We start from the raw sequence: 15,452 nt of genomic DNA, 5'->3' as shown, positions 1-15,452 counted from the left end.
AATCAAACACAAACTACACCTACGGATTTTTTTTTTTTAGAAAAGCCTTAAATTTCAAAGCAAAACAGAGAATAAGAGTAGATAACTCACGGTGTGAGTGTTGACTGCTGGTGGTGGTGTGTGGATCGGTAGACAGACGGCCGACGATGGATGCACAGCCAGATCATGGACCTCATGGTGTTTCCAAAGCGGTTCTTCTCAGAGACTTAAAAGTTCTCTCGCCTCTTGGATCTTGGTATTTTCAAGTATTGTGTTTTTTTTTTCTTTCTTCTTGGGGTTGGATGACAGTGTGAGATTGAGGGAGAGAAATGTGAGAGTTGTTGTAAAGTAGATTTTTTTTTCTTGTGCAGTATGATTCTTTGATTGGCATTAGTTTTGCGTGTTGGAGAAGATATGCCAACTACATTTTTTTTTTATCTGCTACATCTATGTAGGTTTTTTTTCTTTTTCTTTTTCTTTCTAGTTTTATATCTGCTGCTTATGACTAAAAATAAAAATAAAAATAAAAATAAAAAAAATCTGCTGCTTGTTGTTGGGTTTTTAATATTTTTTTTAGGGGGGCCTAAATTCCATTTTTGGGGGGGCTGAATTTCATTTTTGGAGGGGCCATAGATGCTTAACCCTAAAAATAAAAATAAAAAATAAAAGCTTGCAAATTTTTTGGGCGTGCCTCCACCCCTGCCTGGGTATCCACTCACACCATATACATATTATCACACATGCCAAATTATCATACTCTATTAACATCATAAAGCTCATCTCGACATAATGTTCACCCAAATGATACACAATTATCACATCGTACTCATATTTCAACTTTCCACAACACAATTTCATGCATTACTCAACATCATCTCAACAACATGTTTCATACATATAACATGAATCTCATGTATATCATAGCATCAACCCAACAACATGTTACACATTCACATGCATTCTCAAGCTTATCTCAACAACATCCCATCAACATATTTCTAATTCACAACGCAAATCCCATGCATTTCTCAACATCAACGCATCAACATATATTACATTCACAATACATTCTTATGCATATCTCAAAGTCATTTCATCAACATTGTATTAATTCAAGTTTCACACAACACAAAAATATATATAAAATTCCTAAGGTCCCTTAGTGAGTAGAATACTCAATTGTTTGTAAGTTTCGCGGCTTAGTGGAAAAATCTACAACCAAGGTCGTGCAATGAATTGCAAATTTCACCCGAATACTACCCGAAGCTCGAAGAACAACTAGGGGACTTCACAATGCACAAATCCTAAAGAATATTTGAATATCAAACTTAATTACTCAAGGATTTGCTCAAAATCTAGAGAAAGTAGAGATTTCAAAATTACCTCAAACCAATCGATAGAAACGTAGGTCGGACTTCATAGATCACATTTTTGGGGTTAGATTTGAGGTTAGGGGCTTGAATTTAAGTGGATCAAGGGTTTTCCATGAAAAACCCTAAGAAAATCGTGTTTGGGGTGAAGAAAACCAAAGACATGAGCCAAATACACTCATTCTCGCATATATTCTCAGGCACCGTCTGGATGGGCTAAGTGGGCATCTGAACACGCACATTTTAAATCGTGCGCGTCCTCAAGGCGTCTGGGCAATGTTGCAAATGGAAGCTCTTAGAGTTGAGTGTTTGCAAGAGCGTCCGAACAGGCAGAGGACGGGAGTTCTTGGACTTCAGCGTTTGCAAGAGGGTCCGGACGGTCAACAAACGCGTCCCATGAGGGTCCGGACAGCTTGCAAACTTGGGAACCAGAATGTCTATTTGAGCATTCCATTACACCCGGACACGACCCCTAGTGTTTTCCAAGCGTTTTCTCGACATTTTACTAACTCTAATAGTTTAATTACACTTAAACATTTATTAGTATTTCCGGATGTTACACCAAGCAAATAGAAGTGGATTATCATTTTGTGCATGAAAAAGTGGTCAACCATGATGTTGCTATTAAGTTTATTTCCATTGGTGATCAAATTGATGATATTTTTACCAAAGGTTTATAATCCTCCCGTTTTGCTTATATACGATCCAAGCTGCTGGTTGTGCCTCCCATCTACTTGAGGGGGGCTGTTAACATAGCAAGACCTATTGCTATTCATGCTGATAAATCTCTTCACGACTCATCCTCAGACAATGCCACCTCCTCAAAAGATTGCCTTACATATCTCCTCCAATCAAGCCCTCACAGATATGATTGCAGACTATGTTGGAAAGGTTACCAAACCTTGTGGCACACTCATACCACACGTCTCCACCTTGTATAACAAGGCTTACTAGTTTTGACAATGACATCTATTACCTTTGTATTTCCTTTTACTTCTTTCTTGATTTACTTGCTCATGTAGTTGTATATACTACTCTGAGTACTCTTTGTAAAGGCAAGTAAAATATTTTTACTTCAATTCAATATATTCTCCTTTCTTTCACGTAATAGACGTTTGCTTCATTGGGCAGTGTAAAATCAACAATCTCAACGAGATGCTATGATCTAAAAAAAAAAAAAAAAGCAAAAAGATATTTTTCATTAGTTGTCTTCGTTGAAATATTAAAGTGGTCAAAAAACACATAGGTCACTGAACACGTGTCAGTAAAATGGTCAAAAATTGCAGGGAAAGAAGGTCAAAAAGCATAGCTTGCCCATATGGGTCACAGGCTTTCTCGAGGTTTGTCATCTACCTCTCCCTCTTTGCCACGAATTGCAAAAGTAAAAAAAATTAGAAGTTTTTTCTCGTGTAGTGAGGATTGATCGAGGACCTGCCCAATGCATGCTTAGGCGGGCAAATCATTCACATTTTTCTTTTTCTTTTAAAAGCACCTTTTAACTCCTATATCCAATAAAAACATCTTTCCTCTTATGCAGAATTGCCTTCCTCTTTGTTCATCATAGTTAAATCACACAAAGTTATTATTGTCTTTCAACAGTTACGGTTATTATTGTCTCTCTTTTGAGCTTCCTTACTCTCTCTCTCTCTCTCTCTCTCTCTCTCTCTCTCTCTCTCTCTCTCTCTCTATATATATATATATATATATATATATATATATATATATATATATATATATATATATATATGTATATGTATATGCTTGATTCTTACTCTTTCTCTAAGTTGAATAGCAAGCTTAAGAGCATCTGTATCAAGCTAGCTATTTCAAACTTTTTCTCCAAAATTTGGAGAATACCATCGAGCTCTCTCTATTGTTCCTCTAATTTATCTCTCATCAGATTCTCACTATAAATCTAGCTCACAAATTGTTTTCTCTATTAAGTTATTTTATTTTATTTTATTATTTTTATTTTCTTCGTTCGCGCCTTCCCCTTTAGCTCCTATTTCTGCAACTAGGTTTGGTGGATCATTTTACCAGAAAAACCGTAGCTTTTGTGGTGGGGTTGTAGCCATGGCTGCACTGGGTCAATCCAGAAATTAGAGGAGTAGTGGGTTTAAGCCTCTCTGTCCCAGTGGTGTCTTCCACAAATTTTTTAATTTTCGATTTAGGTCTTTGACAAGCCTGCGTTCCTTCCGGTAAGCTTTGATTCCTCTTATCAGCAAATGATTCGAGAATCAGGATCTAGGGACAACAAACTCCCTACTTACAATGCAAAAAATACTACTAGAAATGTCTTCCAACCATACAGTGTCAATGAAATTGTTGGATGCCTCATTTGCAAGAGTATGAGCCACTAAGTTTGCTTCCCTCCTTACATGGACCACCGAAGAAGATCTAAAATTACTCAGCTCGTGTTTGATCCCTTCTATGAAATGACCAAGCTGTGCATAGATAAAATATTTGAATTTACCTCTTTAACTATTTGCAGCACATTGCCTTCAAAAATGACTTCAAAAAAGCCTACTTCCTTGCTAAATAGCACTGCAGTGAGGGCAGCAATTGCTTCTGCACCTCTTGGATCCACCACTAGCTTATGGGTGACACTACACCCCCAAAAATAATCCCTGACTATCACGAGCTATAATTCCAATTCCAATGCAACCCTTCTTGTTATTTACTGCAGCATCGCAATTAATCTTGATCACTCCTATGGGTGGAGGTTGCCATAAAGTTGGTCTATTATTCTCATGTGGTCCCATTTCTAGTTCTGTATGTATATCCTGCGTGTTGCGGGTTTTAAATTCTTCACAAGTCATTACTACCTCGCAGTATACCAAATTTGGATGGGTGAAAGGTCCATCGTGTACCACAGAGTTCCTACGAAACCAAATTCTTTGAGTCATTATTGCCAACAATGCCAAGTCTTCTAGGCTACATATCTCAATTAAATTAGCGAAAACTTGCAGAAAATCCCCCTCCCCCCCATGAGCTTCTCTTTTGGAAAATGATTGGGCCACAAACATCTTGCGATGCCAGACAATTCCACAAAGCATGGATGACAGTCTCTTCCTCAACGACACAAATCGGGCATAAGTTGTATTTTACAACCCCTCGTCGGAATAAATTTACCTTAGTAGGTAGGAGATTATTGCATGCCTTCCACATAAAAAGTTTTACCATGTTATGTGTTTAGACTCCAAACTGTTTTTCAAATTGCTTTGTCTATATCTTCTCTTGATTTACCTCATTTGTTATGTGCCTCTATCTTCTTCCCCAAGTGGTATGCATTGCAGATAGAAAAGAGATTATTTGTTGTCCCCATCCATATCATGCAATCTAGAGGTTGGAGTGGACTCAATGGGATGTTTGCTATTACATGAGCTTCTGCCTCTTGAAAAACTGTTGAAAATAGCTCTGTGTTCCATCTCTTTGTGACAGGGTCTATAAGGTCTGTTACCAAAGCATTCCCACCTAGATAATGTTGGGGTGATTGTACCTTGAATGTAATAGGTGTGGGCAACCACCTATCCTCCCAAAATCTGATGCTATGTCTGTCACCCACTCTCCAAACCATCCCATGTTGTGAAAGTGTGCGAGAAGAATAAATACTTCTCCACGCAAATGAAGGTCGTGTCCCTAGAAAAGCTTCCATGATTGAGGATTGAGGATAATACTTGGCTTTATAAATTCTCGCAATTAGAGATGTGGGATTCTGAAATAGTCTCCAACATTGTTTTGCAAGAAGCGCTTGATTGAAAATGACAACATCCATAAAGCCCATTCCTCCTTCATTTTTAGAACAATCCATCCTCACTTAGCTTATCCAATGTATCTTTGCATTATTTGCCATAATTTCTGTATCAATCCATTTAGCTCTTTGCATAATGAGATCGGGAGCTGAAAAATACTCATGCAATAAGTTGGGATAGCTTGGAATACAGCTTTCAACAGGATTTCTTCCCCCGCTTGTGATAAGAATTTTACTTTCCAATTGTTCAACCTGTTGCCTACTCTCTCTTTGATACTTTGGAAAGATTGGACCCTGGATTTCCCTATCAAAGAAGGTAACCCAAGATAATTATCATACTGTTTGGCCTCTTGCAACCCTAAAAGGCGGAGTATTTATTGTCTCTTTGCATGGCCCGTGTTTCTACTAAAGATGGATGTTTTCTAAAGATTAAGTTTTTGTCTAAACCCAACTTCATAGATACCCAGAAAGTGCATCAGTCGTCGCCACTCAATAGAGTTTGCCTTGCAAAAAAGCAAGTTATCATTTGCAAAAAATAAGTGACTCAATTTTGGCCCATATTTTAAGTTAGGAACCTTTGTGATACTCTCTTTGCTCTCTGCCTGCAAAAGCAAGGAACTAAGTGTCTTTGCACATATTAGAAACATATAAGGTGATAAAGGGTAACCTTGGCTGATACCACTTGAAGGTTTTATGTGGCCCACAAAATTCCCATTTACTAACACAGTATAAATTACCAAGTGGATACAAGCCATAACTAGGCTAATCCATTGAGAAGCAAAACCTAAACGCCTCATGACTTCTTCAAAAAAATCTCATTCCACCCTGTCATAGGCTTTGCTCATGTCAAGTTTGATTCCCATGAACCCCACTTTACTCCACATCCTAGACTTCCTAATTTGCATGGTATGCATGATCTCATAAGCAACCAAAATATTATCTGTAATTAAACGCCCAAGAATAAAAGCACTTTGACTAAAGGAAATGATATCATGTAATGCGACCTTAAGTCTATTGGCTAAGACTTTAGAGATCAGTTTATATAAAACATTACATAAGCTAATGGGCCTAAAATCTGTGACACTACTATGGCTATTCTATTTCGGAATCAAGGAAATATGAGTGACATTTATTCGTTCATCTAGCACACCTGAATTGAAAAAAATAGGGCTGCTTTACTAACTTAAGGGCTAACAATACCTCAATTTTGTTGGTAGAAGCTGGCAGAGAAACCATCTAGACCCAAAGCTTTGAGTGGTTACATCTGATCCAAAGCAGCACTGATTTCTCCAATTGTGAAATCAGCTAGGAGCTTCTTATTCACGGCATTGGTTACTTTCCTTTCCATTGCCTTTGCACTTGCTTCCACATTCAGATTACCCCCTTGTAGTAAAGAGGTCTTGGAAATACTGAATAAATGCTAATTCAATCTCTGTCTGAGTACTGCATTAATTGCCATCCCTCTTGGTCATTAATCTGCATAATCTGATTCCTCCTACTTATCTTATTTGCACAAGCATGGAAATATTTGGTATTTTGATCTCCTTGCCTAAGCCAGTTTTCTTTAACTCTTTGCTTCTATCACGTATCCTTTTATTACAGTAGGGTCTGCAATTCTCCCTGGAGTTGCACCTCAGTTTCTACTCTTGGGGGAGTGTCTTGCATTTGGAATTTCTGCAAAGCTTCTATCTTTTCTCGATTCATTTGTTCCGCTTGATTGCTGTGTTTACGAACCCATTGTTACAATGACTGTTTGCGTCCATTCAACTTAACGTGAATAATGTTCCATTGCCCCTCTACCTGTTATTTTTGTTTCCAAACTTTTTTAACTAGGGTCGAGTGGTCTTTATGCTTTGTCCATTTTGCTTCAAACTGGAACAGTCTTGGTTTACTTCACCTGATATCCGAAGTGTAGGAGAAGGAGACCAGAAATGGATTGTGATCCGAACACCCCCTAGCTAAGACCTTTACCTTAGCGACATCAACAATTTCACTCCATGCTGGATTTGCTAGGCCTTTATCCAACCTCTCTTTGGTTTCAGCATGTCCTTCCCGACCATTACATCAAGTGAACTTCAGCCCACAAAAACCCAAATCATACAAGTTGCAATCATCCAGAGCTTGTTGAAAGTCCTTCATTTTGCTGCGTGACTGGTAAGTGAAACTTCATTTTTAGCATTTGAGAGTATCTCGTTAAAATCCCCGATACATAACTAAGGGTTTGGTTGCATCCGAACTAGAAATCGTAAAATCCTATGAACTTCCATGGTCGAGCATTGTGACTCAGTTTCACTACAGCATTAATATGCTTGCGACTGGAATTTTGAATGTCTACCTGAATATCTGATTTCCACATGAGTATGAGACCACCGCTTCTTCCTTTGCAATCCATCGTGAATACATGATCATATCCAAGCTTAGACTTCAGAGAACAAGATTTATTCTGCATAAGTTTGGTTTCCATCAAGAAAACCAAATTAGGCTTCTTCTCCTTCACCAAGTGGCAAAGGTCTCTAACTGTCCGAGGGTTCCCAAGCCCCTTGTAGATCCAGTTTAATGCACTCATTGCTGTGGGAGGGGTTGCTGCACAACTGCCGCCTAATTCCTCTGTAGAGGGATGTTGGATTCCTACTCTTTCATCTTCTTCTTTGCTCGGAGGCTTGCCCCCTCCATTGATAAAATTTCACATTTTCTCTTTCCATCTACATTGGCCTCCTTCGTTCCCGACTCCTCTGAGGCTTATCCATTTCTGGCTCTTTTTTTCCAAGTCAAGGAATGACCAATTGGGTTTCGTGGCAGATTATTGGTGTGAGACAGCAAGCGTGGCAATTCCAGCTGTTGTACATCAGAAGACATGGACATCGTAGAATCTACATCTGTTGAGAAGGCAATATGTGGTGTAGAACCACATTGGATTGCTCTCCGAGACTTCTAGAAGATGCTGCACCACGTGGCTTAGAAGGATTAAAATTTAATGCATGCTCCAGCTGTTGAATACTAGGTCCAGATCCCAAATTGCTCAATGTTAGTTTCCCCAAAGCAAAATCTCACCTTCCTACATATTTGCTTGGCCCCCTTTCGAAAATATCCCGCATCGTATCTCCTTCTTTATTTCCTTCTCCAGGATTTTGCTCTTCTTTATCACACCCATTATAGGAGTCACGTAACGCATGCATGATCCCAGGAGAGAGGCCTTGATTGCCGCAATCTTCCTTACTTTGCATAGCTCCTCCATAACTCTCATTACTACAGTTGCCAAAAAAATGCTGACCTTCCTTTTTAGAATGCATCTCCGTCATCAATGGAGGATTACGGTTTTGGCCAGCCATACCTCAACCACCTTCAGATCGGGAACTGCAGTCATCTGCCATCACACCAGTACTCGTATGAAGGCTGGTATTCTCTGGCGTCTGATCGCTATCCACCTTCTCTCTTCCCTTCTGTTCCTCACTTCCTCCACCCCTACACCTGAAAAAAAATTCACCATCAACCATGGCTCGAATTGGTTATCCCCATTTGCACCCAGGGACCTTCGGCTTCTAGTGATTTCGCAACCGAGTTTACCATGGCATACCACTCTGCACTTGAAGCAAAATTTAGGAATTTTTTCATAGTTGCAAGCTACCCAAATAGACTTGTTTTTGAGTTGTATCTTCCTCCCCCTAGCCAGTGGTTTAGTAAGGTCCAAGACAATGCGTACCCTCAGATATTCCCCCCAGCCCACATCTTCATCGTTGACGTCAACTTCTTCTACTCATCCCAATCTGCATACCTGTCACAATGCCCATACAAGCCAATGGAAGGTTATACATCCTAACCCAAAAGGCAGCCTTCTCAAAATCCATCTAAGATGGAGGAGTAAATCCGTCAAAGTCAGCTATTGAGACTAGATTTTCATCAAATAAACAGAGCCTCCCTTCCAGAACCTAGGCTTTGCCCCACTCATACTCGAATTCCATAAGAAACAGATTCTCTCGGATCACGTGGAAAACAACGTGTCCCATAGGTTTCCATGCATGAGTCTTATGGACCTTGATGAAATCCTTGAGCACAACTCTATCAGCTAGCACTTTACCAATCAAACAAGATTTGCCTCTTGTCACAAGGGAATCTAGTCCTGATTCATTGGATACCACCAAGCTTTGCCTCTTTTCACAAGGGTATCTTCCGCCATGATACCGCCAAGCACATCTTCCTTCGAGAAAAATAAAATCTTTGAACAATAGACACTGCGAAGAAACAACTCTCAACCCAGGAAGGGTTAGATGAGAAATACTTCAACCCTAGGTTTCAAAGAGAAAACATAGGGAGAAGGAAAATTCTACCACGACGAATTAAAACAATAAGAAATGGAGAAATATACTTTATCACTGACTTTTTATTTTTTTGATAAGAATGTTTACCAAATGGCTTTTCTTAAACATTTTGGTTCGGTTAAAATAAATAGATGTTCTAATTTGAAATGATATGGTTGTTAATAAAAAAAAATTAGGAAAATTTCACTTATAATTCCTAATCTTTCATCATTTTCGAAAAAAAATGTACATAAACTTTAAAAAGTGTCAATTTAGAGTATTTCTTTAAATTTTTTTTTTTTTAATTTTAACCTCCATTAGAATTTTTCGTTAAATTCTATCAAAATTTCTAAAATACTTATGCATTTTTTTTTTTAAAAAAAATATATATAATTTTTCAAAGATTCAGACATGAGTATTTTTGCAAATTTCGTTAAATTCTGAACAACACCTAAATCCTAACATTTTTTTTTTTTTTTCTAAAAAAAGGGAGGGGAATTTTGAAAATTTTGATAGGATTTAACAGAAAATTCTAATAAATAGTTGAATTTGAAAAAAAATTGAAAAAATGAATATCTTAAATTGACACTTTTTAAATTTTAATTACATTTTTTTAAAAATGATGAAAGATCAGAAATTGTAAGTGAAATTCTCCTTAAAAAATTTAATATATAATTTTGTAAATTTTAATTAATTTTTATTTTTCTAAAAAATAAAGCCAACATTGAAATTTGAAAGAATAACAATTTTAAAAAATTACGTGTATCTCGAAATAGGAAAAATTGCACCGTTGGTCCCTGCGGTATGCCATAATTATTTTTCACTCCCTATGGTTTAAAAAGTTCATGGGAGGTCTTCGTGGTATGTAATAATTACAAATCGATCCCTGGCGTCGAATTCTGTTAAAATTTTTAACAGATTTCGTCAAATACTACGTCAGCGACACGTGTCGCCATCTATTGGCGACACGATGGACGGCGACACGTGTCCATCTTAATAAAAAGGGTTAAATACCCCAGAGGTACCTGAGTTTTACGTGTTTTTAAATTTAGTACCTCAGTTTCATTTCGTATCACAGATAGTACCTGAATTTGGAAGAAAAAAGCCCTAGGTAGTACCTGTAAAATTTCTCGCGGGAATTTCAACTTCTCGCCACGTGTCAACCGCTGAGGTTGACACGTGGCACCACATAAAAAAAATTAAAAATTAAAAATTAAAAAAATGATTAAAAAAAAAACTAAAAAGAAAAAAAAAAAAAGGGTGGCTTTTGGCCGGTCTGGGGTGGCCAAACCACCCCACAGTTGAAAAAAAAAAATAAATTTGAAGGGTTTTGGCCCTAGGGGGTGGCCGAGCCACCCCCTAGGGCCACGGGGGTGGTTCGGCCACCCCCAGTCCACCCCCATGGTGGCCAAGGGGGGTGGCCAAGGGGGGTGGCTCAGCCACCCCTCTTTTTTTTTTTTTTTTTTTTTTTTTTTTTTTTTAATTTTAATCATTTTTTTAATTTTTTAATTTTTAATTTTTAATTTTTTTTAGTGCCACGTGTCAACCTCAGCGGTTGACACGTGGCGAGAAGTTGAAATTTGGACGAGAAATCTGACAATGATTTTTTCTTCCAAATTCAGGTACTACCTGTGATACAAAATGAAACTGAGGTGCTAAATTTAAAAACACGTAAAACTCAGATACCTCTGAGGTATTTAACCCTAATAAAAAAAATATAAATTTATTAAAAAATAAATAAAAACACTTAATTTTTTTTTCAAAATAAAATTAAATTCAAAAAAAAAAAAAAAAAAAAAAGCTGAAAGGGTGGCTGGGCCACCCCTTTGAGGATGGCCTGGCCGCTCCCAGCCACTGGGGGTGGCCGCGCGCCACCCCCAGTGGCCGCAGGGGGTGGCCGCGCGCCACCCCCAGTGGCCGCAGGGGGTGGCCGGGGGTGGCCCAGCCACCCTTTCAGCTTTTTTTTTTTGAATTTTTTTTTTTAAAAAAAAAATAAGTATTTTTATTTATTTTTTAATAAATTTATATTTTTTTTTATTAAGATGGACACGTGTCGCCATCTTATTGGCGACACGTGTCGCTGACGTGGCATTTGACGGAATCTGTTAAAAATTTTAACAGAATTTGACGACAGGGATCGATTTGTAATTATTGCATACCACGAGGACCTCCCATGAACTTTTTAAAACATAGAGAATGAAAAATAATTATAGCATATTACAGAGACCAACGGTACAATTTTCCTCTCGAAATATTCAAATATTTTAAATGGGAATGGATCTTTTTCTTTTGTATAAATAAATTTTTCTTTTTCTTGTCGGAGATGGGAATCTCTCTGTCAAAATTAATTACTATCTTTATTGGTCTGAACGAAAATTTAAATCTCGCACAGGTTAGCAGAGGAATCCAAATATTTCATTATGGTTTTCCATTTTTTTCCCAACATTTCCTAAAACATTTTCAAACAAAAGAAGTTTTTGTTTATTTTTTTTTATTTTTTTTGTTAAATGGTTAAATATGTTTGACACCAATGATTTAAATATTTTATTTTTTTGCCCTCTTAATTTTTAGACGGAAAGTTAGACATAAAAAAGGTGCACATACGATAAGAAATAAACCACACGAAATAAAAAATAAAATCTTTAAAAGTTGGGGAACAAAAACATATTTAACCCCCCCCCCCTTTTTTTTTTTTTTTTTTAATTCACCTCCAATGCCCATCCAACACGGGTTTGATATGTCCGGAAGGAAGACCATTCAGCATGACTTCACCATTCCCTGAAAACGAAGTCGTTTCCCCTCCAATAATTCCACCGACGTCCCAATTTTGGGGCTTTAGCGAAATAACATCATTTTGTGTGGAAAATGGGCTGCCATTCCTATTCTTGCTTTGTACTACAAAATCAACGGCATTGATTTCCTTCCAAGGTCTTCATTGCATTGGATTGGACTGCCAAAATCCGCTTCAGCTCTCTCTCTCTCTCTCTCATATGCGCACTGCACCGGTAATGTCTGGCAAAGATTTTATTGACCTCTGACTCGAGCTAAGTTGTCTCCGATTCTCAATCGGCCTCCATTTTGCTCAAGATCTGTGTTCCTGTTTCTGTCGGTGATGTGTACCTCAATCTCTCTCTTGGGTTTCATTTTCTTGCTTTAATCTCTGCTTTTATTCGATTATTACTGATCTTAATCTTTAAGGGTAGTGAAATTCCGCGGAATTTGTCCTATTTTCTCTTATTAATTCGCTCCCACTATACCAGATTCGTCTTAATTTCAAATACCCACGTCTCAGATTTTGCTATGAATTCGTTTCCCACTTCATTTCCTTTCGATTTTGATTCATTTACTCTTTGGATGTGCAATCTTGCTTTATAGCTTTTTAAATTGTTGAAGATCTATTAGATTTAGCACCTATCTTCGTTGAAATTAGAGTAGAATTTGATAATGTCTTCGATTCGATTCGATGCTACGAAGCAGTACTATGCCACGAGCAGTCTCGTGGTCGGGTATGCGCTTTGTTCAAGCTTGCTCGCTGTGATAAACAAGTTTGCCATAACCAAATTTAACTACCCTGGCCTTTTGACTGCATTGCAGTATCTAACTTCTGCACTAGGAGTTTGGGTTTTGGGGAAGTTAGGATTTTTGCACCATGATCCATTTACTTTGGAGACTGCCAAGAAATTTTTGCCAGCCGCTATGGTTTTCTATCTGGCTATCTTTACCAACACGAATCTTCTTCGCCACGCAAATGTGGATACTTTTATAGTGTTTAGATCGTTGACACCCCTTTTGGTTGCTGTAGCGGATACAACGTTTAGGAAACAGCCATGCCCGTCAAAGCTCACGTTTGTGGCATTGGTGATTATATTGGGCGGAGCTGTTGGGTATGTGGCCACAGATTCGGGCTTTACTTTGACTGCATATTCGTGGGCATTCGCGTATTTGGTGACAATTACTACTGAGATGGTTTACATCAAACATATGGTGACGAATCTTGGGCTGAACACTTGGGGTTTTGTGTTGTATAATAATTTGCTTTCGCTGATGATGGCTCCGGTCTTTTGGTTTCTTACGGGAGAGTATGTTGATGTGTTTGCTGCGTTGGGATCTAACTCTGGGAACTGGTTTGAACCCGCTGCATTCTTTGCAGTATCATTGTCGTGTGTTTTCGGATTGGCCATCAGTTTCTTTGGGTTTGCAGCGAGGAAGGCGATCTCTGCTACAGCTTTTACAGTGACTGGTGTTGTTAATAAGTTTCTCACAGTTGCCATCAATGTGACGATTTGGGATAAGCATGCAACTCCATTTGGTCTGCTGTGCCTTCTCTTTACACTTGCCGGTGGAGTTCTTTATCAGCAATCAGTTACTGGAGCTAGCAGTGCTCCATTGCAGCGTGAGTCAACAGCATCGTCGAAGCAGACTGACAGCGAGAATGATGGTGATGATTTTGTAGATGAGAATCATGGAAATGGCGTGTCTGGTAAACTTGCTTCTGTATGAGAAATTTTATGGTGTATGTTTCATTTTTTTTTTTTTTTTTTTTAATCCCACTGAAGAAGAGGCTAAGTAGGCGTTTGAAGTTTTATGTCTAGTCTTAATGATTTAAGAAACTCTGTGTCAGATCATGTTTATTGTTTTCCTTAGAATATGAATTCTGTTAGCATTTTCCCAGGCTTGTTTCAACATTGCCAAATGATAGTGCTTTGGTTCTTTTCGATTCTGTGGTGATTTCATATTGCTTTCAGTAGTAATGGTTGCATGTATTCTTCGCTAAGGCAAACCAACCCCCCGCCAGATTGATTTTAAAGCCTCCCTGTATTGTTGTTTGTGGAACGATATTGTTTCTTATGTCCATAGGAAGTTGCAGTGCATCACTGGACAAACTTCGGTTGTCTGCATGCTTCTTTCCTGTAAACAAGGTCGTTGATTGAGGCTGATCCTGTCTGTCCTGCCTCTAGCTTACAGACTTTTATGATGATGTCACGTGAATGTGGTCAAGAGTGAAAAACGTTTTTGGTGGCTTGTGGTGACTCTTTGCAGGTTGATCCGATCAAAACAAATAAAACCTTTGTTGGTGTGGATGGCATTAGCAGGAGGATCTTCTCTTTTTATATTGCTTTGGATGATCTATAGATATACTACGATCTTCTTTTTCTCTGGTGAAGCAATAATAGCATCTCCAACAGACACTCCAAATAGCTCATCATAGTTATATTCAGTTATTATAGGTCATTTTTCTGCTCCAACAGATCCTTCAAAATGAAAATTTTGCTACAGTAAACTTTCATATATGAAAGCTCACAATAGCACCTTGAACCAAAGGAAAATGAAAAATTTTCCTTTTCGATCTGTCATGTCCTCTAACATAACATAGATCTATGAGGAGGATTGCTGATATAACGAATCACGCTTCATCATAGACCAAGGAACTAAACCCTAGTCACACCTAGGCTGAAAGCCTCCTAAAAGAAATAACATAAAAGCCAAAACTAAAAGAAACAACATAAAGTCCAAATTCTGGTAAATAACTAACATGATAATAAAATAAAATGTTGAATAATAAACATTGCACTCACATAATATCAGGCTCTCAATCACCCAACTACAAATTCATTGGCTTGGCCGTCCTCCGACATCGGCATCCATACACGTGTGATTAGTGGCCTGTATTTGGTGCCCGAACCAACTCTCCTAAGGTGGGAAAAGCTTGACCTCATCGAGTGTAGCTCCTACCGGCTTTGATGGTACTCCATCACGTCACAACTGCAACATGTTCCTGGTAATCCAAAGCTTTTAATTCCTCCATCCATGGGGAAAACAACCTGCTCATTCAAAATAACATTAATATATTCCTTATATGGTGGTGGAAGAGGTAGTTGTACGGGATGAGTTATAGGATTGGTGTCGGGGTCAAGGGAATTAAGGTTCCTACGTGAATAAGCTTGAATTTTATATTGGGCATTACTTGCTTGGATTTGTTTAATGATCTCATGATGCAAGTCATGAATATGTCATGCAAATGTTTTGGCTGACTCAGAGACTCTAGCATGCAGAGAC

The 15,452-nt window shown here is 38.2% G+C and overlaps 1 protein-coding gene across 1 annotated transcript; it reads left to right on the top strand.

Moving 5' to 3' along the window:
- The first annotated feature begins 12,250 nt into the window (after window positions 1-12,250).
- LOC133857447 (GDP-fucose transporter 1) lies at window positions 12,251-14,110 on the top strand. The gene has a single exon (XM_062292720.1). The coding sequence runs from the start codon at window positions 12,840-12,842 to the stop codon at window positions 13,893-13,895; it is 1,056 nt and encodes a 351-aa protein (XP_062148704.1). The 5' UTR covers window positions 12,251-12,839; the 3' UTR covers window positions 13,896-14,110.
- The last annotated feature ends 1,342 nt before the right edge of the window (window positions 14,111-15,452 follow it).

Source organism: Alnus glutinosa, chromosome 14, assembly GCF_958979055.1.
Source record: "Alnus glutinosa chromosome 14, dhAlnGlut1.1, whole genome shotgun sequence".
Lineage (NCBI taxonomy): Eukaryota > Viridiplantae > Streptophyta > Magnoliopsida > Fagales > Betulaceae > Alnus > Alnus glutinosa.
Note: the sequence above shows the minus strand (reverse complement) of the source record. Positions and strands in the feature narration are given on the sequence as shown.